General features: G+C 40.8%; 1 protein-coding gene across 1 annotated transcript in view; it reads left to right on the top strand.

Annotated features, from left to right (window-relative positions):
• Window positions 1–27,165, top strand: part of LOC121823677 (cytochrome P450 2C70-like) — a 58,626-nt gene that overhangs the window by 17,805 nt on the left and 13,656 nt on the right. Inside the window, exons 2-6 of the mRNA XM_076563028.1 lie at window positions 2,454–2,616; window positions 4,568–4,717; window positions 21,243–21,403; window positions 25,040–25,213; window positions 26,321–26,462. Of these exons, the coding sequence (XP_076419143.1) occupies window positions 2,454–2,616; window positions 4,568–4,717; window positions 21,243–21,403; window positions 25,040–25,213; window positions 26,321–26,462 (790 nt within the window). The remainder of the gene's footprint in view (window positions 1–2,453; window positions 2,617–4,567; window positions 4,718–21,242; window positions 21,404–25,039; window positions 25,214–26,320; window positions 26,463–27,165) is intronic.

Genomic DNA, 27,165 nt, shown 5'->3' with positions numbered 1-27,165 from the left:
GGTGACTCAAAACAATATTTAGGTATTCACATAAGGAAGTTACAATCTTCCCAAAAGCAGTTAGTCATATCATAACAAATAATATGGTCACAACTGTAAGTTTCTGGGTTGGGGGTTCACTGAGTCAGGGTTCCTGGGAACTTACCTTTTCGGGGACTGGAGTGAGAGACAAGTGGCTAGTGGGTACCAAGATGGATTCCTAGTATAAAATGGAGTTTCTTTTGCCATCACACTTAGTACTAAATAATATATGCTCCTAAATTCCATTCAGATGTTGCCAGGGGCCAAGAAGAAAAGCTTGACACTTGGGGTTTCAACTGATTAGTTTTGATCACTTGTCTTAAAAGAAGTGTAGGTATAGAAGTTAACAGTATGACAAGGAAAGGTATTTTAATATTACTGTAGCCAGTCTGACAGAGATCCAGGAGCTTTCTTTGGGTTGACAGTTTTGAGGTTTTTTTTACAGGTGAGAAAAACAAAGGCAGGCTTGAGGGGTTTTAACATCACTGTGTTACTTATCAGTGTTGAGGAAATTTCTGGTTCCTGAGGGTAGGGGATGAAAATTGACTTCATTTTTTTTTTTTGTTCAAGAAGTTGCTAAACTGCTCAGGGGCGATCTCCTGGGATTCTGGATGGGGTACTTTGGCTGCCATGATGTGGCCACTCTTGTTTAGGGGTATACTCTTCATAGAGTGAGCTGTCTGTAGAGAACTGCTGTTCCTGGTGGTTTAGGATAATAACTAGAGGCTTCCAGGGTCACTGTAGAGGCTCTATAACAGAACCTGTGAGCTTGGAAAGACCTTAGTCATGTCTATGGCTTCAACCTTGAAGCAGGAGGATTGGCCACTTCAGATAAACACTTGAATGCTTACCTATCCTTCAGGTAGAGACCAAGAGGAATTGAACCACAGTTTAAGGTAAAGGGAGCAGGTACATACCAAAGGCAGAGTGTTAAGTTTTTTACTGTGGTTAGTTCTTCATCAGGTATCTGAAGGCCCAAGAGAAGAGTGATTGCGTGTGTATATGATGTGTATGCATGCATATGTGTGTGGATATGTGTGTTTGAGTGGGTGCACGTGTGTCACATTGAGGAGCAGTCAGCGGACAATCTTGGGTACCTGTCCTATTTTGAATCTTTTGTCCTATTGTTGACTTTGAGACAGTACCTTTGTCACTGGTGTGTTATCAGTCACTGCTGTGTATCTCTGGCTCAATGGCTCTGAGTTTCTGGGGATTCTCCTCTTTGTCTCCTTTCTTGTTGTGGGAGTGATATGACTGCATGCATCTGTGACTGTGCTCTGCTTTATGTGAGCACAGCAAGTGCTTTATACATGAAACCATTTCTCCAGCCCAAGAATGATAAAACATTTTTTAAGACAAATCTGAGCAGCTGGCCAAGTCTTGCTCTGCATAATACTAGAAGGAAATGGGATCCAGGAGGTGATTTTTGACACTGTCTGGGGCAGAACAGTCTCTGTTCACATCCTGTCCAAGGTCCCTTTTCAGTAAAGCAATTATTCTCTGATGATCTGCAGTTTAAATGGAACTGTGTTCACGTATATAAATCTCTTGATTTATAAGTTCTCAAGTCTACATTTTCCTAGAGTAAAAATTGATTTGAAGCCAAGGACATAACTAAGGATTTAGGAGTTTTGAGTTATCACATTTTCTGGATAATGAGTCAATGACTGCTGTATCATTGATTCAAGTGGCAGTCATTCACTGAAGCCTAAAGGAATGACCAGAAATATATCTTTTCTTTGAGACAGCCAGTCACTAGAGCACTTACTGCCCCTATATAGCTCCTTGTTCTTGGGCTGGATACTGTGAATTACATCATGACTTGGGGGAAGTTTTAAAATCTTTCTGAGCTTTAATTTTTGTTTCTTTAACATGTAATTATCCTCACAGGTTACTTGACTTTGCTTGCATTCAACAGTGATGAATAGTTGCTTGGCATCAGATACCATGCTCTGTGCATGCAGCTGAATTTAAGGACAATTAGAATGTATAAAGCCTTATAGAAGGTACAGTCTGGAGATCAGGAATGCCCTTCCTTCTGTATTCTAAATACTGTTAAAATTCAGAGACCTCACCATAAATGATGACATGGAAAATGGATGACAGAGATGATTATTAGTTTATAGGTGGGGTAACAGAGAATGATACCCTGTACTCAGGAAAAAAAAACATATCATGTATTGCAAGATCAGGCAGGAAAAGAAATGTGATATAGATGTATGTTTGACAGGGAAAGGTAAAAATGAAATTTGGACAAATATGTTGCATAGAATAGTAGTAACAGCAATGTTAGAACATAATCACTGTGGCTGTTTAAGTGAAGTTTCTTATTAAATTACTGGGTCTAAAGATAATTAGTGTACAAATATTAAAATGTCTCTTCATTATGAATGAAAGTATTTCTGTCATGATCAGCCCTGCTCTGTTTCCAGCTAGCAGAAGAGTATGGCCCCGTGTTCACTGTGTATCTGGGCATGAAGCCCACGGTGGTGCTGCATGGATATGAAGTATTGAAGGAAGCTTTGATTGACCGGGGAGATGAGTTTTCTGGCAAAATGCAATCATCATTAAATCGTGAAGTCGGCCAAGAGTTAGGTATGGCTCTGTGTTGGGGCACATCCAGGTCTATAGAAGTGACAATGAAGTTATATAGATAAGGAAACTGAGAAACTAGAAACAGAAAAAATGAGGTATTGTTTTTAAGATTCTGGCTTCTTTTACTTGAAAGAATAACTTACAGTTTCCTCCGTTTTGCTGTAAACGTGATTTCATTTTTCTTTATGTTTGGACAAATTTTGATTCACACACACTAGTAGATTTTAATGGCATTTTGTATTCTATTTCATTACACAGATACAGCGTCCATTGTCCATTTATGAATTCATGTTCTTTTTTCTTACCTTTTGCCATCCCCCATTCCCTCTAGTGATTGCTAATGAAATTAGCATGAATCCATTTTCTAAACTGATAAACATTATACACACTGTCCTCATGAACGATTAGTTTGAACTTGTGACTAAGGCATAGTATTTTATGTTACACACAGTAAACATAACGATAAAGATACTGAGACAAATGAAAGGAAAAGTGACAAAATATCCAAGTCATCAAATATTATGCCTTGTGTACTAAAGCATGAGTCTATAGTGATTTTAAAAATGTGTATAGCATGGTAACTAGTATAGATATGAATATTTTATAGGCTGTGATATGGATTTAGATCAGTGGTTATCAATCTGGGAGTTGTGACCCATTTGTGGGTCAAATATCAGGCATCCTTTATATCAGATATTTACATTACAATTAATAACAGTAGAAAAATTACAGTTATAAAATAGCAATGAAGTAATTTTATGGTTGGGTGTCACCACAACATGAGGAACTGTCTTAAAGGGTCATAACAACTGGAAGGTTGAGAACCACTGATCCAGATGATTTTAAAAATGTGTGTGGTGTGGGAACCTTATAGATACAAATATTTCCAGACTTGTATCCAGTCTTTTATTTTAAAAAAATCATGAGTAATATTTGAATATAGTGTAATGGGAAAGAAAGCATAGCCATACTCCTTTAAGAGAGGTCCACAGGGACACTCAGTATTTATGTAGTGCATTGATATTGTAAATGTTTTTTCCTGTAAATCATTTCTAAGACTATATTAACATAATTATAACATTTCTCGCTTCTTTTTCCTCCCTCAAACACCTAGCAAAGGAGCCAGAAGCTGAAAACTGATAGTTAGAAACTGAATGTGTGCTAGTTATTGGTTTTTGGAGCTGATATAAAGATGTTCAGTTTTCTGAACTGGGTGCCCGCAAAAGTGACAAGGGATCTTTTGTTCTCTGCATTGTTCTCTAAGACTCTTCCTTGACAATCTTTGGTTTTTGAATAAGCTTATCTTGTACCTTGATCATGTTTAAATTTAGAGAATTCATGTTGAAATTTCTAGATGCAAGGGTAACACAATACATGAAAAGTTTAAGCAAGCAGAGAGTGAATGTTAAATACAAAGAGCAATCTTTCAGTTACTATCTCCCTTATCCAGGAACATAGTTTTATCAGAATACTTCCAATGTAGAAGTCTTGCACTCCTACCCCATCTCTGCTCCATGCTAGGCAACCACTTCACTGCCCAAACATATTTCAGTATTCTCTTCTCTGGAGAATTACCTCTTGTTGATTTTTTAAAATTTACATACAATCTGAAAATTTAGCCCTGACTTGGTCTCACTACAATTTATTATCTGTGTGATCATAAAGGAAGCATTTTGCTTTCACGGTCTACATCATTGTCAGCAAAATGGAGGAGACCAAAGATTCACAGAATTATGCTGAGGTTTTGAGATGTTAATGGGGGACACAAGGTTTTCAGTATTTGAAATCTAGACTCCTGGTAATGAAACACTAGTTTGTGTTAAGAGAGGTATCAGGTAAGTGAGTCTGACAAAACCTTGTCTTCTATGCCTGAATAGGAGTCAGTATTATTTCCTGAAATGAATACTCTCAACTAGAATTCATGATAATAGATTTTCTTTTATCCCAACAGGAATCATTTTCAGCAATGGAGAAATATGGAAGCAAACACGGCGTTTCTCCCTCACAGTCTTACGGTCTATGGGGATGGGAAAGAAAAGTATTGAAGACCGAATTCAGCAGGAAGCACTTTGTCTGGTGAAAGCATTGAGAAAAACAAATGGTGCATTTCTATTTCTGTAATCAACAGATAGGGAAGAAGAGCTATGGCAAACAGGCTGTTTATAAAAGTCATGGAGTCAGAAGTATAATTGAAGGTTACTCTTCTTACATGACAACATTAAGAAATAAATTAGTTATGATGCCAGCTTTTCCAAGACCCATGCTGACTAACTTTTGCCCAATTAACTTTCAGTATTATCCATGGTTCTTGTTTTCATTTGATTATGGAAAGAGAGAAAGCTACATAAAATGAAATATTTTTAAAGTTATACATGAAAGTAGCACAGAAAAGTAACCTTACATTAGTAGGCTCTATCTAGTAACAGGACCACATGTAACTGCAGGAGGTAGTTGGAAAAGTTACTATGAACACAGGAAGGAAAACATGCATTTTGGTTACATTAGTTTTGAAAAGTAAGAAAGCTGTCAATATTTTGAGAAACATTAAAGGTGAGCAAATTATCTAATATGTTGGGTACAGTTGTTCACATGGGAGGATATGAAATGATGGAGCAGCCTCAGGACAAATCTCAGTGCATGACTGTGTGCACATATGCAGGTATAAGGCATGAGGAAGGAGAAAGAGTGGGCAGGAGAGCAGGTAGGAGGGGATGAGGTCAGGTTCACAAAAATATATAGCTCTAGACCTTCGGTATCTAAATATTTTTAACAACATCATTAAAATAATAATATTCTGTTTTCTATGGTGAATTATGTTTTAAATCAATATTCTAAAATTGTTTAAATGCATATTTACCATTTTTATTACATAAAATGCAATTATTACAGATAATGTTCACATAATCTCTTTGATCTGTGGAAAAATTTGTAGAGGTGAAGTGAGTGTGTTAGTGAAGGTTATTTGGGTGATATATGCAGAAATAAAAAAACATAGTGCATGTATTATGTATGTTATTTTTATGAGTTCATTTTCAAATTAATATATTGTTTATCCTCATGTGTTTACCACCTGATGGATTTCAGAATATTAGTAGCTGAGTAGTATAGTGTTCTGCAGATTTAGATGCAGTGTACTTCATTCAATCACTCTATTTCTGGTTGATGGCTTTATCTCAGTCTTTGATATTAGGAATATAAAAATATACAGTGTATGAAAGTCACTGTAGATGTTTGAGATCCTTGTCAATTTCCTAAAATAATATATATTCTTCTTTTTTTTCATTTTTCTTTATTAAGAAATTTTCTACTCACTCTACATACCACCCACAGATCCTACATCTCCTCCCTCCTCCTACACACCCATCCCAAGCCACCCCACATCCCCACACCCCCCAAATCAAGGTCTCCCATGGGCAGTCAGCAGAGCCCAGCACACTGAACCTAGGCAGGTTGAAGCCCTACTCCACTGCACCAAGGCTGGGCAAGGTGTCATACCACAGGCACTGGGCTCCCAAAAGCCTCTCCATGCACCAGGGACAGATCCTGATCCCCCTGTCTGGGTGCCCCCAAAGCAGTTTGAGCCAAACAACCATCTTCTGTATCCAGAGGGCCTAGTCCAGTCCCATGGGGACTCCTCAGCTACTAGTCTATAGTTCATGGGCTTTCACCAGTGTGACTGGTCATTTCTGTATGTCTTCCCATCATGATCTCGACATCTGCCGCCTGCAGAATCCCTCCTCTCTTGTCCATTGGATTCTTGGTGCTCAGCCTGGCTCCTGGTGCCTGGCTATGGATCTCTGCATCTGCCTCCATCAGTCACTGGACAAAGGTTCTATGATGACAGTTAGGGTATTCACTAGCCCGGTCACCAGAGTAGACCAGTCCAGGCACACTCTAGACCACTGCCAGTACTCCCAGGTGGGGTCATCCTTGTGGATTCCTGAGAGCCTCCCCAACACTCTGCCTCTTCCTTTTCCCATGATGTCCTCATCTATCATGGTATTTCCCTCCCTGCCCTCCCACTCTGTCCCTGTTTTGGCTTGACCCTCCTATTTCCCTATGTTCTCATCCCCCACTCCTTGCCCTCCGCCCACCCTCCCATCTCCCAGTCCACTCATGTAGATCTCAATCATTTCTCCTTGGCTGGGCCATCCAGGTGTCCCTCCTAGGGTCTTTCCCTGTTAGCTCGTCTCTCTGGAGTTGTGGGTTGCAGTCTGGCCATCCCTTCCCTCATATCTAGTACCCACTTATGAGTGAGTACATACTATGTTTGTCCTTTTGAGTATGGATTACCTCACTCAGGATGCTATTTTCTAGTTCTATCCATTTGCCTGCAAATTTCATGATATCATTGTTTTTTACTGCTGAGTAGTACCCCATTGTGTATATGTACCATATTTTCTTTTTTTTTTTTTTGGTTTTTTTATTATTATTATTATTATTATTTTACGACACCATTCAGTTCAACATAATAGCCACAGAATCCCCTGTTCTCCCCCTCTCGCCCACCCCTCCCCCCAGCCCACCCCCCATTCCCACCTCCTCCAGATCAAGGTCTCCCCCGAGGACCGGGGTTGACCTGGTAGACTCAGTCCAGGCAGGTCCATTCCCCCCTCCCAGACCGAGCCAAGTGTCCCTGCATAAGTCCCAGGATTCAAACAGCCAACTCATGCAACGAGCCCAGGACCTGGCACCAATGCACAGCTGCCTCCCAAACAGATCAAGCCAACTGACTGTCTCACCCGTTCAGGTGGCCTGATCCAGTTGGGGGCCCCTCAGCCTTTGGTTCATAGATCCTGTGCTTCCATTCATTTGGTTATTTATCCCGGTGCTTTATCCAACCTTGGCTTCAACAATTCTCGCTCATATAAATCCTCTTCATACTCACTAATTAGACTCCCAGTGCTCCACCAGGGGCCCAGCCGTGGATGTCTGCATTCAGATTCCTCAGTCCTTGGATGGGGTTTATGGCATCACTATTTGGGTGTCTGGCCATTCCATCACCAGAGTAGGTCAGTTCCTGCCGTCTCGTGACCATTGCCAGCAGTCTTTTGAGGGGGTATCTTTGTGGATCTCCGTGGGCCTCCCTAGCTCTCTGCTTCCTCCCCTTCTCACCTTCCCATGTGGTCTTCATTTACCATGGTCTCCTATTCCTTGTTCTCCCTCTCTTTTCTTGATCCAGCTAGGATCTCCCACTCTTTCCCTCGACTGTCGCCCTTCATTGTTCCCACTCATGACCAGGCTATTCATGTAGATCTTGTCCATTTCTCCGTGTCTTTTTTGGGGTCCCGTTTTCCAGGTAGCCTCACTGGTGATGTGAGTAGCAGTCTAGTCATCCTTGTTCCACATCTAGCATCTTCCTATGAGTGAGTACATACCATATTTGTCTTTCTGAGTCTGGGTTACCTCACTCAGGATGATTTTTTCTAGATCCATCCATTTGCCTGCAAACCGTGTAATGTCGTTGTTTTTCTCTGCTGAGTAGTATTCCATTGTGTATATGTGCCACAATTTATTTATCCATTCTTCAGTTGAAGGGCATCTAGGTTGTTTCCAGGTTTTGGCTATTACAAACAATGCTGATATGAACATAGCTGAGCAAGTGCTCTTGTGGTATGATTGAGCATTTCTTGGGTATATGCCCAGGAGTGGTATAGCTGGATCTTGGGGGAGATTGATTCCCAATTTTCTAAGAAAGCGCCATATTGATTTCCAAAGTGGTTGTACAAGCTTGCATTCCCACCAGCAGTGGAGGAGAGTTCCCCTAGTTCCACATCCTCTCCAGCATAAAGTGTCTTCAGTGTTTTTGATCTTAGCCACTCTGACAGGCGTAAGGTGGTATCTCAGAGTTGTCTTGATTTGCATTTCCCTGATGATTAGGGAAGTTGAGCAATTCCTTAAATGTCTTTCAGCCATTTGGGATTCCTCTGTTGAGAATTCTCTGTTTAGTTCTAAAGCCCATTTCTCAATTGGACTGTTGGTCCTTTTGATGTCTAATTTCTTGAGTTCCTTATATATTCTGGATATCAGTCCTCTGTCAGATGTGGGGTTGGTGAAGATCTTTTCCCATTCTGTAGGCTGTCGCTTTGCCTTGTTGACTGTATCCTTTGCTCTACAAAAGCTTCTCAGTTTCAAGAGGTCCCATTGATTGATTGTTTGTCTCAGTGTCTGCGCTACTGGTGTTATATTTAGTAAGTGATCTCCTATGCCAAGGCGTTCAAGACTATTTCCTACTTTTTCTTCTAGCAGGTTCAGAGTAGCTGGATTTATGTTGAGGTCTTTGATCCACTTGGACTTAAGTTTTGTGCACGGTGACAGATATGGATCTATTTGCAGCCTTCTACACGCTGATATCCAGTTATGCCAGCACCATTTGTTGAAGATGCTTTCTTTTTTCCATTGTACACTTTTGGCTTCTTTGTCAAAAATTATATGTCCATAGGTGTGTGGGTTAATGTCAGGGTCTTCAATTCGATTCCATTGGTCCACATGTCGGTTTTTATGCCAATACCAGGCTGTTTTTATTACTGTAGCTCTATAGTAGAGCTTGAAGTCGGGGATTGTGATGCCTCCAGAAGTTGTTTTATTGTACAGGTTTCTTTTAGCTATCCTGGGTTTTTTGTTTTTCCATATGAAGTTGAGTATTGTTCTTTCCAGATCTGTGAAGAATTGTGTTGGTATTTTGATGGGGATTGCATTGAATCTGTAAATTGCTTTTGGTAAGATTGCCATTTTTACTATGTTAACCCTGCCTATCCATGAGCATGGAAGATCTTTCCATTTTCTGAGATCTTCTTCAATTTCTTTTTTCAGGGACTTAAAGTTCTTGTCATATAGGTCCTTCACTTGCTTGGTTAGTGTTACCCCAAGGTATTTTATGTCATTTTTGGCTATTGTGAAGGGTGATGTATCTCTAATTGCCTTCTCAGCTTCTTTGTCCATTGTATATAGGAGGGCTACTGATTTTTTTGAGTTGATTTTGTATCCTGCTATGTTGCTGAAGGTGTTTATAAGCTTTATCAATTCCTGGGTGGAATCTTTGGGGTCACTCAAGTATACTATCATGTCGTCTGCAAATAGGGAAAGCTTGATTTCTTCCTTTCCAATTTGAATCCCTTTAATCTCCTTATGTTGTCTTATTGCTCTGGCTAGAACTTCAAGTACTATATTGAATAAGTATGGGGAGAGTGGACAGCCTTGTCTCGTTCCTGATTTTAGTGGAATTGCTTTGAGTTTCTCTCCATTTAATTTGATGTTGGCTGTTGGTTTGCTATATATTGCCTTTATTATGTTTAGGTATGTTCCCTGTATTCCTGATCGCTCCAAGACTTTTATCATGAAGGGGTGTTGGATTTTGTCAAATGCCTTTTCTGCATCTAGTGAGATGATCATGTGGTTTTTTTCTTTGAGTTTGTTTATATGGTGTATTACATTAATGGACTTTCGTATGTTGAACCACCCTTGCATCCCTGGGATGAAGCCTACTTGATCATGGTGGATAATCGTTCTGATGTGTTCTTGGAGTCTGTTTGCCAGTATTTTATTGAGTATTTTTGCATCAATGTTCATGAGGGAGATCGGTCTGTAGTTCTCTTTCTTTGTTGCATCCTTGTTTGGTTTAGGAATCAGGGTAATTGTAGCCTCATAGAAGGAGTTTGGTAATGTTCCTTCTGTTTCTATTATGTGGAACAATTTAGAGAGTATTGGTATTAACTCTTCTTTGAAGATCTGGTAGAATTCTGCGCTGAAACCATCTGGTCCTGGGCTTTTTTTGGTTGGGAGACCTTTAATGACTGTTTCTATTTCCTTAGGGGTTATTGGACTATTTAAATAGTTTATCTGGTCTTGATTAAACTTAGGTATGTGGTATCTATCCAGAAAAATGTCCATTTCTTTTAGGTTTTCCAGTTTTGTGGAGTAGAGGTTTTTGAAATATGACCTTATAATTCTCTGGATTTCCTCAATGTCTGTTGTTATGTCCCCCTTTTCATTTCTGATTTTGTTGATTTGGATTCTCTCTCTCTGTCTTTTGGTTAGTTTGGATAAGGGCTTGTCTATCTTGTTGATTTTCTCAAAGAACCAACTCTTTGTTTCATTAATTTTTTGTATTATTCTCTTAGTTTCTAATTTATTAATTTCACCTCTCACTTTGATAATTTCCTGGCGTCTATTCTTCCTGGGAGACTTTGCTTCTTCTTGTTCTAGAGCTTTCAGATGTGCTGTTAATTCACTAGTGTGCGATTTCTCCAACTTCTTTATGTGGGCATTTAGTGCTATGAATTTCCCTCTTAGCACTGCTTTCATAGTGTCCCATAAGTTTGGGTATGTGGTGTCTTCATTTTCATTGATCTCTAGGAAGTCTTTAATTTCTTTCTTTATTTCTTCCTTAACCCATTGGTGATTCAGTTGAGCATTATTCAGTTTCCATGAGGTTGTAGGTTTTCTGTAGTTTTTGTTGTTGTTGAAATCTAGCTTTAAACCATGGTGATCTGATAGAACACAGGAGGTTATTCTGATTGTTTTGTATCTGTTGAGATTTGCTTTGTGGCCAAGTATGTGGTCGATTTTAGAGAAAGTTCCATGGGGTGCTGAGAAGAAAGTATATTCTTTCTTGTTAGGATGGAATGTTCTGTAGATATCTATTAGGTCCAATTGGGTCATGACATCAGTTAAGTCCTTTATTTCTCTGTTAAGTTTCGATTTGGGAGATCTGTCCAGTGGTGAAAGTGGGGTGTTGAGATCTCCCACTATTAATGTGTGGGGTTTTATATGTGGTTTAAGCTTTAGTAATGTTTCTTTTACATATGTGGGTGCTCTTATGTTTGGGGCATATATGTTCAGAATTGAAACTTCATCTTGGTCGATCTTTCCTGTGACGAGGATGTAATGTCCTTCTTGATCTCTTTTGATTGATTTTAGTTTGAAGTCTATTTTGTTGGATATCAGGATGGCTACCCCTGCTTGTTTCTTAAGACCATTTGATTGAAAAGTCTTTTCCCAGCCTTTTATTCTTAGGTAGTGTCTATCTTTGAATTTGAGATGTGTTTCTTGTATGCAGCAGAAGGATGGGTCCTGCTTTCGTATCCATTCTGTAAGTCTATGTCTTTTTATAGGTGAATTAAGTCCGTTGATATTAAGGGATATTAATGACCAGTGATTCTTCATCTCTGTTATTTTTGGTGGTAGTGTGTGTGTACTTCTCTTCTTTGGGGTTTACTGTTGTGGCTTTATCTATTGCCTGTGTTTTCAAGTGTGTATCTGACTTCCCTCGGTTGGAATTTTCCTTCTAGTGCTTTCTGTAGGGCTGGGTTTGTGGATAGGTATTGTTTAAATCTGGTTTTGTCTTCGAATGTCTTGTTCCTTCCGTCTATGATGATTGAAAGTTTTGCTGGGTATATTAGTCTGGGCTGACATCCATGGTCTCTTAGTGTCTGGATTACATCTGTCCAGGTCCTTCTGGCTTTCAAAGTCTCCATTGAGAAATCGGGTGTTATTCTGATGGGTTTACCTTTATAGGTCACTTGGCCTTTTTCCTTGGCTGCTCTTAATATTCTTTCTTTATTCTGTACATTTAGTTGTTTAATTATTATGTGTCGAGGGGACTTTTTTTGGGGGTCTAGTCTGTTTGGTGTTCTATAGGCTTCTTGTATCTTCATAGGCATTTCCTTCTTTAAGTTGGGAAAGTTTTCTTCTATAATTTTGTTGAATATATTTTCTGTGCCTTTGAGTTGGTATTCTTCACCTTCTTCTATCCCTATAATTCGTAAGTTTGGTCTTTTTATGGTGTCCCAGATTTCTTGGACATTTTGGTTCATGACTTTGTTGGCTTTAGTGTTTCCTTCGACTGATGGAACTATTTCTTCTACTGTATCTTCAATGCCAGAAATCCTCTCTTCCATCTCTTGCATTCTGTTGGTTATACTTGCATCCGAAGTTCCTGATCTTTTACTCAGGTTTTCTATTTCCAGCATTCCCTCTCTTTGTGTCTTTTTCATTTTTTCAATTTCCCTTTTCAGATCTTGGACTGTTTCCTTTGTTTGTTTCATTGCTTTTTCATGATTTTCTTTCAGTGCTTTATTGTTTTCTTCCAGGATTTTAATGTTTTCTTCCAGGACTTTATTGTTTTCTTGGAGGGCTCTATTGTTTTCTTCTAATTTGTTTGCCCTTTCCTCTAGTTGTTTACAGCGTTCTTCCAATTTTCTTGTCTTTTCCTCTACACACGCCTCTACCTTCTTCATGAAGTTACTCATAAGGCTACTTTCTTCTGCTTCTTCCAATTTTTGGTGTTCAGGTCTAGATGTTGGAGGCGAGCTAGGTTCTGGTGATGCTGTATTGCTCTTCATTTTGCTGTATGTACTTCTGCTTTGACGTCTGCCCATCTCCTTGTGATTCCTTCTTGGTCTTTTCAGTGGACTTGTTTCACAAAGATCTGACAGACTCAGGAGGACTCTCTCTCTTGTCCAAAAGGGAGTTCTCTTGTCCAACTCTTTGGTCCAGAAGGGAAGTCTGGGGCAAGCTCTGGTCCAGAATGGCAGTCGGGGACAGGCTGGGAGCTGGGGGCCGGTCTCTAAGTCTCAGGAAGTGGGTGGGGTCTTGGGCAGATGGGCGTGGGGGCAGGGCGCGGAGACTGCAGGGGCTGCCGGGGGCTTGGAAATGGGGATCCCTCCTGGTGGGGCTAGAAGGGGAGCTGCCCGGTGGCCAGAACCCGGCGCCAAGCTGGGCAAGTCCTCCCGGGGTGGCTGGTGGCCAGGGATGGGGTCCGGGCTGGACCCAGGCACTCACCTCTGGTCCAGAAGGGAAGTTGTCGGGGGCAGGCTGGGAGCTGGGAGCCGGTCTCTAAGTCTCAGGAAGTGGGTGGGGTCTTGGGCAGATGGGCGTGGGGGCAGGGCGCGGAGACTGCAGGGGCTGCCGGGGGCTTGGAAATGGGGATCCCTCCCGGTGGGGCTAGAAGGGGAGCTGCCCGGTGGCCAGAACCCGGCGCCAAGCTGGGGAGGTCCTCCCGGGGTGGCTGGTGGCCAGGGATGCGGTCCGGGTTGGACCCGGGTACTCACCTCTGGTCCAGAAGGGAAGTCTTCGGGGGCAGGCTGGGAGCTGGGGGCCGGTCTCTAAGTCTCAGGAAGTGGGTGGGGTCTTGGGCAGATGAGCGTGGGGGCAGGGCGCGGAGACTGCAGGGGCTGCCGGGGGCTTGGAAATGGGGATCCCTCCCGGTGGGGCTAGAAGGGGAGCTGCCCGGTGGCCAGAACCCGGCGCCAAGCTGGGCAGGTCCTCCCGGGGTGGCTGGTGGCCAGGGATGCGGTCCGAGTTGGACCCGGGTACTCACCTCTGGTCCAGAAGGGAAGTCTTCGGGGGCAGGCTGGGAGCTGGGGGCCGGTCTCTAAGTCTCAGGAAGTGGGTGGGGTCTTGGGCAGATGGGCGTGGGGGCAGGGCGCGGAGACTGCAGGGGCTGCCGGGGGCTTGGAAATGGGGATCCCTCCCGGTGGGGCTAGAAGGGGAGCTGCCCGGTGGCCAGAACCTGGTGCCAAGTTGGGCAGGCCTCTCAGGAGTGGTTGGTGGCCAGGGATGCGGTCCGGGTTGGACCCAGGCACTCACCTCTGGTCCAGAAGGGAAGTCGTCGGGGGCAGGCTGGGAGCTGGGGGCCGGTCTCTAAGTCTCAGGAAGTGGGTGGGGTCTTGGGCAGATGGGCGTGGGGGCAGGGCGCGGAGACTGCAGGGGCTGCCGGGGGCTTGGAAATGGGGATCCCTCCCGGTGGGGCTAGAAGGGGAGCTGCCCGGTGGCCAGAACCCGGCGCCAAGCTGGGGAGGTCCTCCCGGGGTGGCTGGTGGCCAGGGATGCGGTCCGGGTTGGACCCGGGTACTCACCTCTGGTCCAGAAGGGAAGTCTTCGGGGGGCAGGCTGGGAGCTGGGGCCATATTTTCTTTATCCATTCTTCAGTTGAGGAGCATCTAGGTTGTTTCCAGGTTCTTGTTATTACAAATAATGCTGATATGAACATAGTTGAGCATGTGTCTTGTGGTAAGAGTGAACATTCCTTGGGTATATGCCCAACAGTGGTATAGCTGGATCTTGAGGAAGACTTATTCCCAATTTTCTGAGAAACCACCATACTGATTTCCAGACTGGCTGTACAAGTTTTCCTTCCCACCAACAGTGGAGGAGTATTCCCCTTGCTCCACATCCTCTCCAACATAAGCTGTCTTCAGTGTTTTTGATCTTAGCCATTCTGACAGGTGTAAGATGGTATTTCAGAGTTGTTTTGATTTGCATTTACCTGATGACTAAGGTTGTTGAGCAGTTCCTTAAATGTCTTTCAGCCATTTGAGATTCTTCTGTTGAGAATTCTCTGTTAAGCTGTGTGGCCCATTTTTAATTGGACTGTTGGGCATTTTGATGTCTAATTTCTTGAGTTCTTTATATATTCTGGAGATTAGCCCTCTGTCAGATTTGGGGTTGGTGAAGATCTTTTCCCATTCTGTAGGCTGTCACTTTGTCTTGTTGACCATGTCCTTTGATCTACAAAAGCTTCTCAGTTTCAGGAGGTTGCATTTATTAATTGTTTGTCTCAGTGTCTGTGCTACTGGTGTTATATTTAGGAAATGGTCTCCTGTGCCAATGCATTCAAGACTACTTCCTACTTTCTCTTCTATCAAGTTCAGTGTAACTGGATTTATGCTGAGGTCCACTTGGACTTGAGTTTTGTGCATGGTGACAGATTTGGATCTATTTGCAATCTTCTGCATGTTGATATTCAGTTATGACATTTGTTGAAGATGCCTTCTTTTTTTTGATGATACAGTTGTTTTGGCTTCTTTGTCAAAAATCATATGTTCATAGGTGTGCGGATTAATGTCAGTGTCTTCAATTTGATTCCATTGGTCCACACGTTGGTTTTTATGCCAGTACCAAGCTGTTTTCATTACTATAGCTCTATAGTAGAGCTTGAGGTCAGGGATCACAATGCCTCCAGAGGTTGCTTTATTATTATTATTAATTTTTTTAGTTTTTTTGTTTGTTTTTTATTTTTTTATTATTATTTATTTTACAATACTATTCAGTTCTACATAATAGCCACAGATTCCCTTGTTCTCTCCCTTCCTGCCCCCCTCCCCTTCCCCCCAGCACATCTCCCATTCCCACCTCCTCCAGATCAAGGTCTCCCCCAAGGACTGGGATCGACCTGATAGACTCAGTCCAGGCAGGTCCATTCCCCTCCTCCCAGATTGAGCCAAACGTCCCTGCATAAGTCCCAGGTTTCAAACAGCTAACTCATGCAGCGAGCCCAGGACCTGGTACCACAGCCTAGATGCCTCCCAAACAGATCAAGTCAACTGACTGTCTCACCTATTCAGAGGGCCTGATCCAGTTGGGGGCCCCTCAGCCTTTGGTTCATAGTTCATGTATTTCCATTCATTTGGTTATTTGTCCCTGTGCTTTATCCAACCTTGGTTTCAACAATTCTCGCTCATATAAACGCTCCTCTTTCTCACTAATTAGACTCCCAGTGCTGCACCAGGGGCCCAGCCATGGATGTCTGCATCCAGATTCCTCAGTCCTTGGATGGGGTTTCTGGCACAACTATTAGGGTGTTTGGCCATCCCATCACCAGAGTAGGTCAGTCCCGGCTGTCTCTCGACCATTGCCAGCAGTCTTTTGTGGGGGTATCTTTGTGGATTTCTGTGGGCTTCTTTAGCTCTTTGTTTCTTCCTTTTTTCATGTGGTCTTCATTTACCATGGTCTCCTATTCCTTGTTCTCCCTCTCTTTTCTTGATCCAGCTAGGATCTCTCGCTCTCTTTCCCTCGACCCTCGCCCTTCATTGCTCCCACTCATGTCCAGGCTGTTCAAAACAAATGGTGCTGGCATAACTGGATATCAACGTGTAGAAGGCTGCAAATAGATCCATATCTGTCACCGTGCACAAAACTTAAGTCCAAGTGGATCAAGGACCTCAACATAAATCCAGCTACTCTGAACCTGCTAGAAGAGAAAGTAGGAAGGAGTCTTGAACGCATTGGCAGAGGAGATCACTTCCTAAATATAACACCAGTAGCACAGACACTGAGACAAACAATCAATTAATGGGACCTCTTGAAACTGAGAAGCTTTTGTAGAGCAAAGGATACGGTCAACAAGGCAAAGCGACAGCCTACAGAATGGGAAAAGATCTTCACCAACCCCACATGTGACAGAGGACTGATATCCAGAATATATAAGGAACTCAAGAAATTAGACATCAAAATGACCAACAGTCCAATTGAGAAATGGGCTTTAGAACTAAACAGAGAATTCTCAACAGAGGAAACCCAAATGGCTGAAAGACATTTAAGGAATTGCTCAACATCCCTAATCATCAGGGAAATGCAAATCAAAACAACTCTGAGATACCACCTTACGCCTGTCAGAATGGCTAAGATCAAAAACACTGAAGACACTTCATGCTGGAGAGGATATGGAACTAGGGGAACTATCCTCCACTGCTGGTGGGAATGCAAGCTTGTACAACCACTTTGGAAATCAATATGGCACTTTCTTAGAAAATTGGGAATCAATCTCCCCCAAGATTCAACTATACCACTCCTGGGCATATACCCAAGAAATGTTCAATCATACCACAAGAGCACTTGCTCAGCTATGTTCATTTCAGCATTGTTTGTAATAGCCAAAAACCTGGAAACAACCTAGATGCCCTTCAACTGAAGAATGGATAAATAAATTGTGGCACATATACACAATGGAATACTCCTCAGCAGAGAAAAACAATGACATCATGAGGTTTGCAGGCAAATGGATGGATCTAGAAAAAATCATCCTGAGTGAGGTAACCCAGACTCAGAAAGACAAATATGGTATGTACTCACTCATAGGAAGATGCTAGATGTGGGACAAGGGTGACTGGACTGCTACTGACATCACCAGTGAGGCTACCTGGAAAACGGGACCCTAAGAAAGACACGGAGAAAAGTTTGCTTTATTATACAGGATTCTTTTAGTTATTCTAGGTTTTTGTTTTTCCATATAAAGTTAAGTATTGTTCTTTCCAAGTCCGTGAAGAATTGTGTTGGAATTTTGATGGGTGTGGCTGTAGAGTTTTTTCTCCAGGTCCTGCCAAACCCTGGCAGTCCCTTAGCCCACTTATAAAATAAGCACACAGACACTTATATTATTTAAACTGCTTAGCCATTATCTCAGGCCTAACATTATCTAGTTCTTACTCTTATATTTGGCCCATTTCTATTAATCTATACTTTGCCACATGGCTTGTGGCTTACTGGTACTTTACATCTTCCTTGTCCTGGCAGCAGCTGAAGGCAGTCTCTCCCTTCCCTTCCTGTTCCCTCAATTCTCCTCTCTGTCAGTGCCGCCTATACTTCTTGTCTGGTTATTGGCCAATCAGTGTTTTATTTATTAACACATTTGCCATACAGAACATCCCACAGCAGATGGGGATTGCATTGAATCTGTAGATTGCCTTGGGTAAGATTACCATTTTTACTATGTTAATTCTACCTATCCATGAGCATGGGATATCTTTCCATTTCCTGATATCTTCTTTGATTTCTTTCTTCAGAGACTTAAAGTTCTTATCATACAGGTCTTTCACTTGCTTAGTCAGAGTTACCCCCAAGGTATTTTATATTATTTGTGGCTATTATAGAGGGTAATGTTTCTCTGATTTCTTTTTCAGCCTGTTTATCATTTGTATGTCGGAGGGCTACTGATTTTTTTTTTGAGTTAATCTTGTATCTTGCCACATTACTGAGGGAATTTATCAGCTGTAGGAGTTCCCTGGTAGAATTTTTTTGGGTTAATTATGCATACTATCATATCATCTATAAACAGGGAAAGTTTGACTTCTTCCTTTCCAATTTGTATCCACTTGATCTCCTTTTGTTGTCTTATTGCTCTAGCTAGAACTTTAAGTTCTATGTTGAATAAGTATGTTCCTGATTTTAGTGGAATTGCTTTGTGTTTCTCTCCATTTATTTTGATGTTGGCTGTCACCTTGCTGTAAATTTCCTTTATTATGTTTAGGTATATTCCCTGTATTCCTGATCTCTCTAGAACCTTTATCATGAAGGGGTGTTGGATTTTGTTAAAGGCATTTTTCATCATCTAATAAGATGATCATGTGTTTTTTCTTTCAGTTTGTTTATATGACTGATTTTCATATGTTGAACCATCCTTACATCCCTGGGATGAAGCCTACATGGTCATCATGGATAATTTTTTTGATGTGTTCCTGGATTTTGTTAGCTAGTATTTTATTGAGTATTTTTGTATCAATGTTCTGAGAGGGTGGGTGGGATTTGGGAGATGTGGGGCTTGTGGGTTACAGGGTCTGATGGGGGATGGTGGTCATCTGACCTGTCTGCAGGAGGTCTGCCTGCCAACTGGCCTGAAACTGGGACTGCAATATGTGGTGGTGTAGGGGCACAGGGTTGTACCACTGGGCCCAAATCCTTGGGCCTGGTGTGTTGGGGTATGAGGATAGAGACTCACCTCTTAGTCCAATCAGGTGCTGGAGGGCTCTTTAAAATAATATTTTGAAGGTTGAATAAATAAAACAATGTATTGGAATTCAATCATATATGAGAAGTGATTTTGCATATATATTATAATCTAACAATGAAGTATAATGAAACACAATAAAAATATTTTCTGCAAATGCTGTGAAGAACAGGGAAGAGGTAGTGCTTTGAAGATTCCATCAAAGAGGTGGTCTAGGATGAGGAGTCTCTGTTTCACCCAAGGCTAGCATGAGTTGAATTTACTGCCTGCATTAAACTAATACATACTGGGCCTTTTACTCCATGTGTCCAGATGTGGGTGCAGAGGATTCGTATGGGATGGATCTGAGAGTTGGTAATGTGTGCATCACATTCTTTAGTACATTCCTCAAACTACCACTTACACTTTCAAACATTTAGCTATATTTGCATTTTCTGTCATCCGTACACAAGAAAAGCGCATTTAAGCTGTCTTGTGTACTCTGTTTAATGTAGTTGCATGTTTCTTATGTCTGTTGATCCATATTACTACCCAATTACTGATGTCTTTATTTCAGGCTAGAAATTTATGGAAAACAGCACATAAGAATACATACTTTGTAGTTGGCAGTACCTCAGAGGACAAGGACATTTGCTACTGGAAATTATCCCCTAGACATGACAGGGAAAATGTACTGATGAACTCTCAATGATATATATGGTTGCCTGAATAAGAGCAGCATATACAAATATTATTTTTGAGAACTTGGTACATGAGTCCTAGTCTATATCACTTCCACTACCTTCTCAAATTCATGATCTCTTCTTTATTGTTTTTATTATTGTTACACATATAGACACATGTATGCACACTTGCATACTCAACCTACTGAGAACCATTTATTGTAGCTTTTATATGCCCAGAGCTGACCACTGAGAACTAGACAACCTCTGTGGGAGTTTATCCTTGGAGTAATGATTGTCCATCTCAGCAGTCACTGATTGCTTGTAGCTTTTTATCTATAGATAGGGACATGTGAGATTTCCATTGTCCTGGTTGCCAAGTTAACTACTGTCATTATGTTGCTGTTATTCAGGCAACCACATCATTGAAAGTTCTTGGGTGCATTATTTCTGTCATGTCTAGGAGATAATTTCTAGTAGCAGATGCCCTTGTCCTCTGGCTCTTACTCTCTCTTCTATTCCTTTTCTGTGATTTTCCCTGAGGCCTAGGTATAAAGTCTGCATTGCAGATACATCAGTTAAGGGTACCCTACAGTCACTTATTCTCTGCACTCAGTTGTGGATTCTGTAATAGTCTCAATCTGTCAAAAAAGAAGCTTCTGTGAAACACGAGGATAATTATCCATGATATTGTTATAAATTAATTAAGACCTTAATTGAGATTTGTATTTAGGAGACAATTAGAAATTAATATTTCCACTTCCTCTCTAACTCCAGAAGGCTCTGCCCTGTTATCTCAGCTTTCCCACAAATAGAAGGGACAGTATTTCCTTATGCATAGCAGATCTCAGCCTATGTGCCCTGCATTGTGCTCTGTCAAACCCCACTTTCCTTTACTCCAATATTTCCTAGGAAATTGAGGAGCCCCAGTCTCATGGAACTGCCCAGGGTACGGTGAAATTAGAGGAGATGCAAATGTAAGATATAGCATGGGTTTGCTGAGAATGTAAATATCTCATTTCCAAGTTTAAAATATTTATTATACACTGGCTCTTTTGAATATTATGGATTTAATAAAACATATTATAAAAGGTTTTAGAAGAAAAGAAATTGATTTGAAACAAATTGTTAAGATTTCTGTAGACACTATAAGGAACAGCCATAATTAGATTTAAATTGAACACATTCATAAATATTTTAAAATACTCTATCTTTATGGTTTTCCTCTTCTGAATGTGGACTTAAGGAGCCCATTTAAAAGAAGAAAATACCTGTAGACTACAAATTAGATGGAGCTCATCAGAGTTTATTTGGGGGACACAGAATAAAGTGTTTCTCAGGCCTATGGAGCTCACAATGATGATTCCTCTCTAAATATCTCACATTCCCAACTGTTTTAATTTGAAATTTTAAGGTCTGTATGAGGATTCTATATTAACTTCGAACTTCATTTGTTCTAGGGTCTCCATGTGATCCAAACTTCCTTCTGGCCTGTGTTCCCTGCAATGTGATCTGTGCTGTCATTTTCCAGCATCGTTTTGACTACAATGATGACACTTTCAGAGGCTTCATGAAGAAATTTCGAAGAAATATTGAAATTTTAACATCTCCTTGGATCCAGGTGAAGTTCAGCTTTATTTATATGTGGTGGTTTGACTAGGAATGGCCCCCATAGACTCCTGTGTTTTAACGCTTTGTCCATTGAGAGTGGCACTATAAGGAGGTGTGGACTCTTTGGAGTAGGTGTGGCTTTGTTGGAGGAAATGTGTCACTAGGGTGTTGGCTTTGACTTCTCAGATGCTCAGGATATCACTGTCTTTTCCTGCTGCCTGCTGATCCACATTAGAACTCTTAGCTTCCTCTCTAACACCATGTCCAACTGCATGCTGGCATGCTTCTCACCATGATGATAATGGACTAAACCTGTGAAACTGTAAGCCAGCCCCAATTAATTGTTTTCCTTTATAAGAGCTGCTGTAGTCATAGTGTCTCTTCACAACAACAGAAACCCAAACTAAGCCATTATATGTGAAAATACTATGTGACACAAGTCTATGCCTTCACTGTTCAAAAGCTAATACTCAGGTTATGAACTTTGTGCATCTGAAATCAGGTTTGAAGGGCTGGAACTCTGAGAAAATGTGGGTAGTTTTCACCTTCAAAAAAGAGGCCATTTGAATAAACTCTGGGCTATGAAACGTCTTCTGCAGGGTGTTGAGGGAGTAAGAAGCTGAGCACTGACTGGTGCATTCTGTTCTATAACTGTCCCCTTTACTGGAGGATCTGTTCTTTTCCTCTTTGACTCTCTTCTTTCTTTTCATCCTTTCCTCCTTGCCTTCCTTATTTATTTATTTTCTGTTGGAATATACTTGCACAAAACTGATTTCACCTGTTAGGTGATTTTTGTAACTATTTAGCCAAACACATCCTCGCATTAGTTCTCCATTTAAAGCCCACTATTAGCAATTCCGTGGCTCACATATTTTAACACAGCCCATGGGAGGTTAATATATTGGTATGCTTTGCAATCTGAAATGTTTGTATTATTATTTTCTGTAGGTTTCAATATATAGCCCAGTCTAACCTTGAACCCATGATCTATCTGATTCAGTCTCCTGAGAAGCAAAAATTACAGATATGATCCGGTTTAGTACTAGCATTTTAAAAATGATTTTATTTTAAATAATGTATCTACCTGAGAACATGTGCATGTGTGAGTGCAGGTACCCTTCATGTCTAGAAATATGTGTTGAATTTCCTGAACTTAGAGTGATAGGTGGTTATGAACTGCATGACATGGGAGCTTTGAACTGAACTGGGGGCCTCTGTAAGAGCAGCACATGTTCTTAACTGCTAAACCATCTCTCCATGTCCACTACTAGTTTATATTTTTTAGAGGCAACTAAATTTCTGGGTATAGTGATATAGCCTTGGCTACATAGTAATGTTGAGGCCAACCTGGGATACAGAGTGAAACTCTTTCACAAACCATATTTCCAAACAGACAAACAAACAAGAACAAAACAACAAAGAAAATGGCAACCAATCATATGTGAAGATGGTTTGAATGTTTTTTTGTTTCCTCTTGTTTACAAAATTCCTAGGGTATTTATTGTTCATTGTTATTTATTATGATTCCTAACCAATTTGTGAACTTGATAGTTGATAGTTGATACTCCAGTTCATAATGAAGGGGCAAAGATAATATAAGATAGACTACAAAGAAATGTATTATCAGTAGGCTTCAGTTTTATCAAAGTATTTATTTTGGATAACAACAAAAACAACCCTTTTATGATTTTGTGAATGTTTGGGGATAAAGCTTCAGGCTACAGAATTCATTTCTTACTATGGTACATGGTCAGAAAATGTTTTGAACCTATGCTGTACAACCATGAAGAACAAATGTGTCTATAGATTATAAGGGCAATATGTGTTCCACAAAACAAGGGCCATCGAGGGCAAATAATTTACTCCCTTCCATATTGGAGCAACAAATTTGAAACTAAACAATATGAAACACATTACCCAAAGCAGCTCTGGCTTGCTTTCTTTTTATCAAAAGAGTATATTTAATATTTTACTTTCATTTGTAATAAGATGGCAGTTGAGTATAGAATGTCCCTACTTTATACTTTTCCCAAATTAAAAAAGTTATAGATGTTAAACTGGGAATATTTAAAAAATATATGTATGTATATGTATAATTGAGATTATAATCACATCAGTTTCTCCTTCCCTTTCTTCCCTCAAACCTTCCTATATATTTGTCCCCCCTGTGCTCGCATTCAAATTCAAGGTATCTTTTTCTTTAAGTGTTTATATATATATGACATGATGAGGCAAATTCATTAATAATGGCTTTGAGCTTCTCACATTATTAACCAGAAAATTAATCGACCTCTTGACCCTTTATAAAAAGTAAAGACTGGAATTTGTTCATACTGTTGTCTTGACAGTCATCTCATTCTATTACAATGAACACAGCACTGGAATACTTTCTGAGAGGGAAAGAATGAAGGATGTGATCATTTGCTGGGTCAGCACCATGTGACTGAGAAGTCCACCATCACAGCTTATCTGGTGCAGCTACAAAGGCCTCCTTAAAAGTGTCCTTGCTCTTGTTTTGGCTGTTGGGTTGGTAAAGAATTTGAGGAGCTCCTGTAGGACTGGATGGAAATAGACCTGAAATGCCGGACTGAGCTTCTGATGTACTTGTAGTGGGTAGCCATTCCAGCTTGGTTCTGGAAGTTCCAACCCCCATTGAGACTCTGGCAACTGTCACGCCTACGAGGCGGGGCGAGGGGAGGCGCCGGGGGACCCTAGAGCTGGATGGGTCAGCGCTCTCTCTGGGCGCTCTCTCGGTGCCGGGACGCTGACCGGTGCAGATTGACTGTGCAGAGCTCCGGAGAACACCGCTGGACTGCATTACACCTTCCCCAGACCCTGCGACCTACCCATTACTTAATTTGTGAGTTACGCCATTAAATAAATATCCTTTTAACTACGTGGAGTGGCCAAAATAATTTCTCCAATATCTGGTGCCCAACGTGGGACATGGCAGCTCTAACCATTTGACCCATGTGGTGGTATTGTGTTCCCCAAAATATTGTGTACGCTAATAAATTTATCTGGGGTCAGAGAACAGACAGCCACTTGGTACAAAGGCTAGAAAATGGTGGCACTCACACCTTTAATCCTAGCATTCCAGAGACAGAAATCCCTCTGGATCTCTGTGAGTTCAAGGCCACTTTGGAAATAGCCAAGCATGGTGACACATGCCTTTAATCCCAGAAAGCCAGCCTTTAATCCCAGGGAGTGGTGGTAGAAAGCAGAAAGATATATATATAAGGCATGAGGACCAGAAACTAGAAGCATTTGGCTGGTTAAGCATGTGGCTGATTAAGCATTCAGGCTTTTAAGCAGCAGTTCAGCTGAGAGCTATTGGGATGAGGACACAGAAGCTTCCAGTCTGGGGAAACAGGACCAGCTGAGGATCCGGCGAGGTGAGATAGCTGTGGCTTGTTCTGTCTCTCTGATCTACCAGCATTGACCCCAATAACTGGCCTCAGGTTTGATTTTATTGATAAGAACTTTTAAGATTCCTGCAACAGACCCATGCTGTGCCTGCTCCTCCAAATGGCAGGCATCTAGAAGCACAGGAGGCATGTGAAACTCACCTTTATGACTGTTGGACAGACAGCTGTGTCCTGGAGGGGGCGCTGTTTGCACTAACGCAAGTTTCTTTCTCTTCCAGCTGTGCAGTGCATACCCTGTGTTATACTATCTCCCAGGAAGCCACAAAGAGTACATTAAAATTTGTACTGAAATAAAAGAGTTCATTTTGAAGGAAATAAAAAGGCATCAAGAAACTCTGAACCTCAATAGCCCTCAGGACTTTATTGACCACTTCCTGATTAAAATGGAAAAGGTACAAGGGACCCTGACTTACTTCTGCACATTTTTGCGCATTCTGACTCAGTTTTCCTTTTTCTCGGTGAAATTGGGATGTTCAACCTAATGTTCCTTCTAGCAGTATTCATTATTTGTCAAACCAATTTCCTAGGCAAGTTGTATAGAGTATTCAGAGATAATTAAGCTGGGCAGTGGTGGCACACACCTTTAATTGTAGCACTCAAGAGGCATAGGTAAGCAGATCTCTGTGAGTTCAAGGCCAACCTGGTCTACAGAGCAAGTTTCAAGATAGGCTCCAAAGCTACACAGAGAGACCCTGTCTTGAAAAAAGCCAATTTTTTCCTCAATTTATTTAGAATTAGAAATTCTATATTTCCCATATTCAAGGTTAGTTCTTTACTAACACATACAAATGAATTCAAGAATAATGAGAACATGTCATTATACGTAAAGAGACATCCATGAATAGCAGGTGTAAAGACTTAGGGAATACAGGACTTTTCTTTAGAGAGACTCTAGGAAGCCTTTGCAGCTGAGCTCAGCCTTGAGGAAACACCAGTTTAGATTAAGGAGAGGATAATCTAGAGGATGGTAATTATAGTCTTCACATGAGCAAAATTTGAGAAGGTGACATTGGTTTGAGTTATGGCGGTGGATGTAAGGACTGAAGAGGTTAAAAATAGCAATGAAGTTTGTATGTGTATAGTCCTGAAGACTTTAAATGTAATAAAGATTCATTAGGTGTTACAACTGATGTTATCACAAACTGACTCGATACACATGAAAAGATCACAGAGGAACTTACTTCTTCCTAGTGAGTGAAAAGTGAGGAACAACAACAACAACAACAACAAACCCTTGGAATTTTGTAACTCCAATTGTGTATTAATTGTGTGAAGGAATCCTAATGCTCACACCAGCATCTACTTTTATCTTCAGATAGAACATTCTTTAATGTCTAACTTACCCATAAAAATGTTGTGTCATATTGAATTGTTACCTGTAAACCTTTAAAACAACCAAACAAACTAACAAAAAACCAAAACTAATAACCAAACAAACAAACTAATAACAACAACAACAAAAAAAAACAAAACTAATTCCTCTCACTTATAATTATTAGGAAAAACACAATAAAAATTCTGAATTTACCATGGAAAACCTGGCCATCACCATATTTGATCTGTTTTCTGCGGGAACAGAGACAATGAGTACCACAATGAATTATGGGCTTTTGCTCCTGCTGAAGTACCCAGAGGTCACAGGTATGATCATAGATGGGCAGATGAATGTCCAGGTAGAAATGGACAGATGGCACTAGAAACTGTCCCACTCTTTCCTAGAATAGACTCTGTACTAGCAACATTTGCATGATCAATGCACTTACCCCTCACCGGATGAATCCAATTCATACCAGATCACAGTAAAGAAAGAATGAAATATATAAGCCACAATAGAGAATGGAAGGGCAGTGGCCACTGTTCTCCCTGCTATATGTTGGAATCCTTGATTTGGGTTATAACAAAATCATAACAGTTTTCCAAATAGAATTAGCCTCCCTCTCACATTTTTTCATTTGTCTTAATAAATACTTATTTCTTTTCCAGAAAGTATTTATCATTTAAACTTTGTTAGCATATATTAATTATAGTCAATGATATGTTTCATTACATTTTCATACATATATAATTATTTTCAATAAATCCCCATTATTCTCTATTTCCCCCATCCCTCCCAGTAAATTCCTTCTTCTTTTCAACTTGTCCCATTTTAATTTCATGTCATTTTTTAATTTTTGATAAAGCAATATTTTAATTAGGCTTATTTATCTGATCATTGGTGAGGGCTTTTTTTTTTAACTGAATTATCAACAATTTACCAGTGGCTGCATTGCTCAAGAAAATCTCTCTCTAGATCTCAGGAAATATTAACTCCCTTACAGATCCTCAGGAAGTTTTTAGGCTTCAT

This window comes from Peromyscus maniculatus, chromosome 1 (assembly GCF_049852395.1).
Source record: "Peromyscus maniculatus bairdii isolate BWxNUB_F1_BW_parent chromosome 1, HU_Pman_BW_mat_3.1, whole genome shotgun sequence".
Taxonomy (NCBI): Eukaryota; Metazoa; Chordata; class Mammalia; order Rodentia; family Cricetidae; genus Peromyscus; species Peromyscus maniculatus.
The sequence above is the reverse complement of the archived record's forward strand: the minus strand, read 5'-3'. Positions and strand labels throughout refer to the sequence as shown.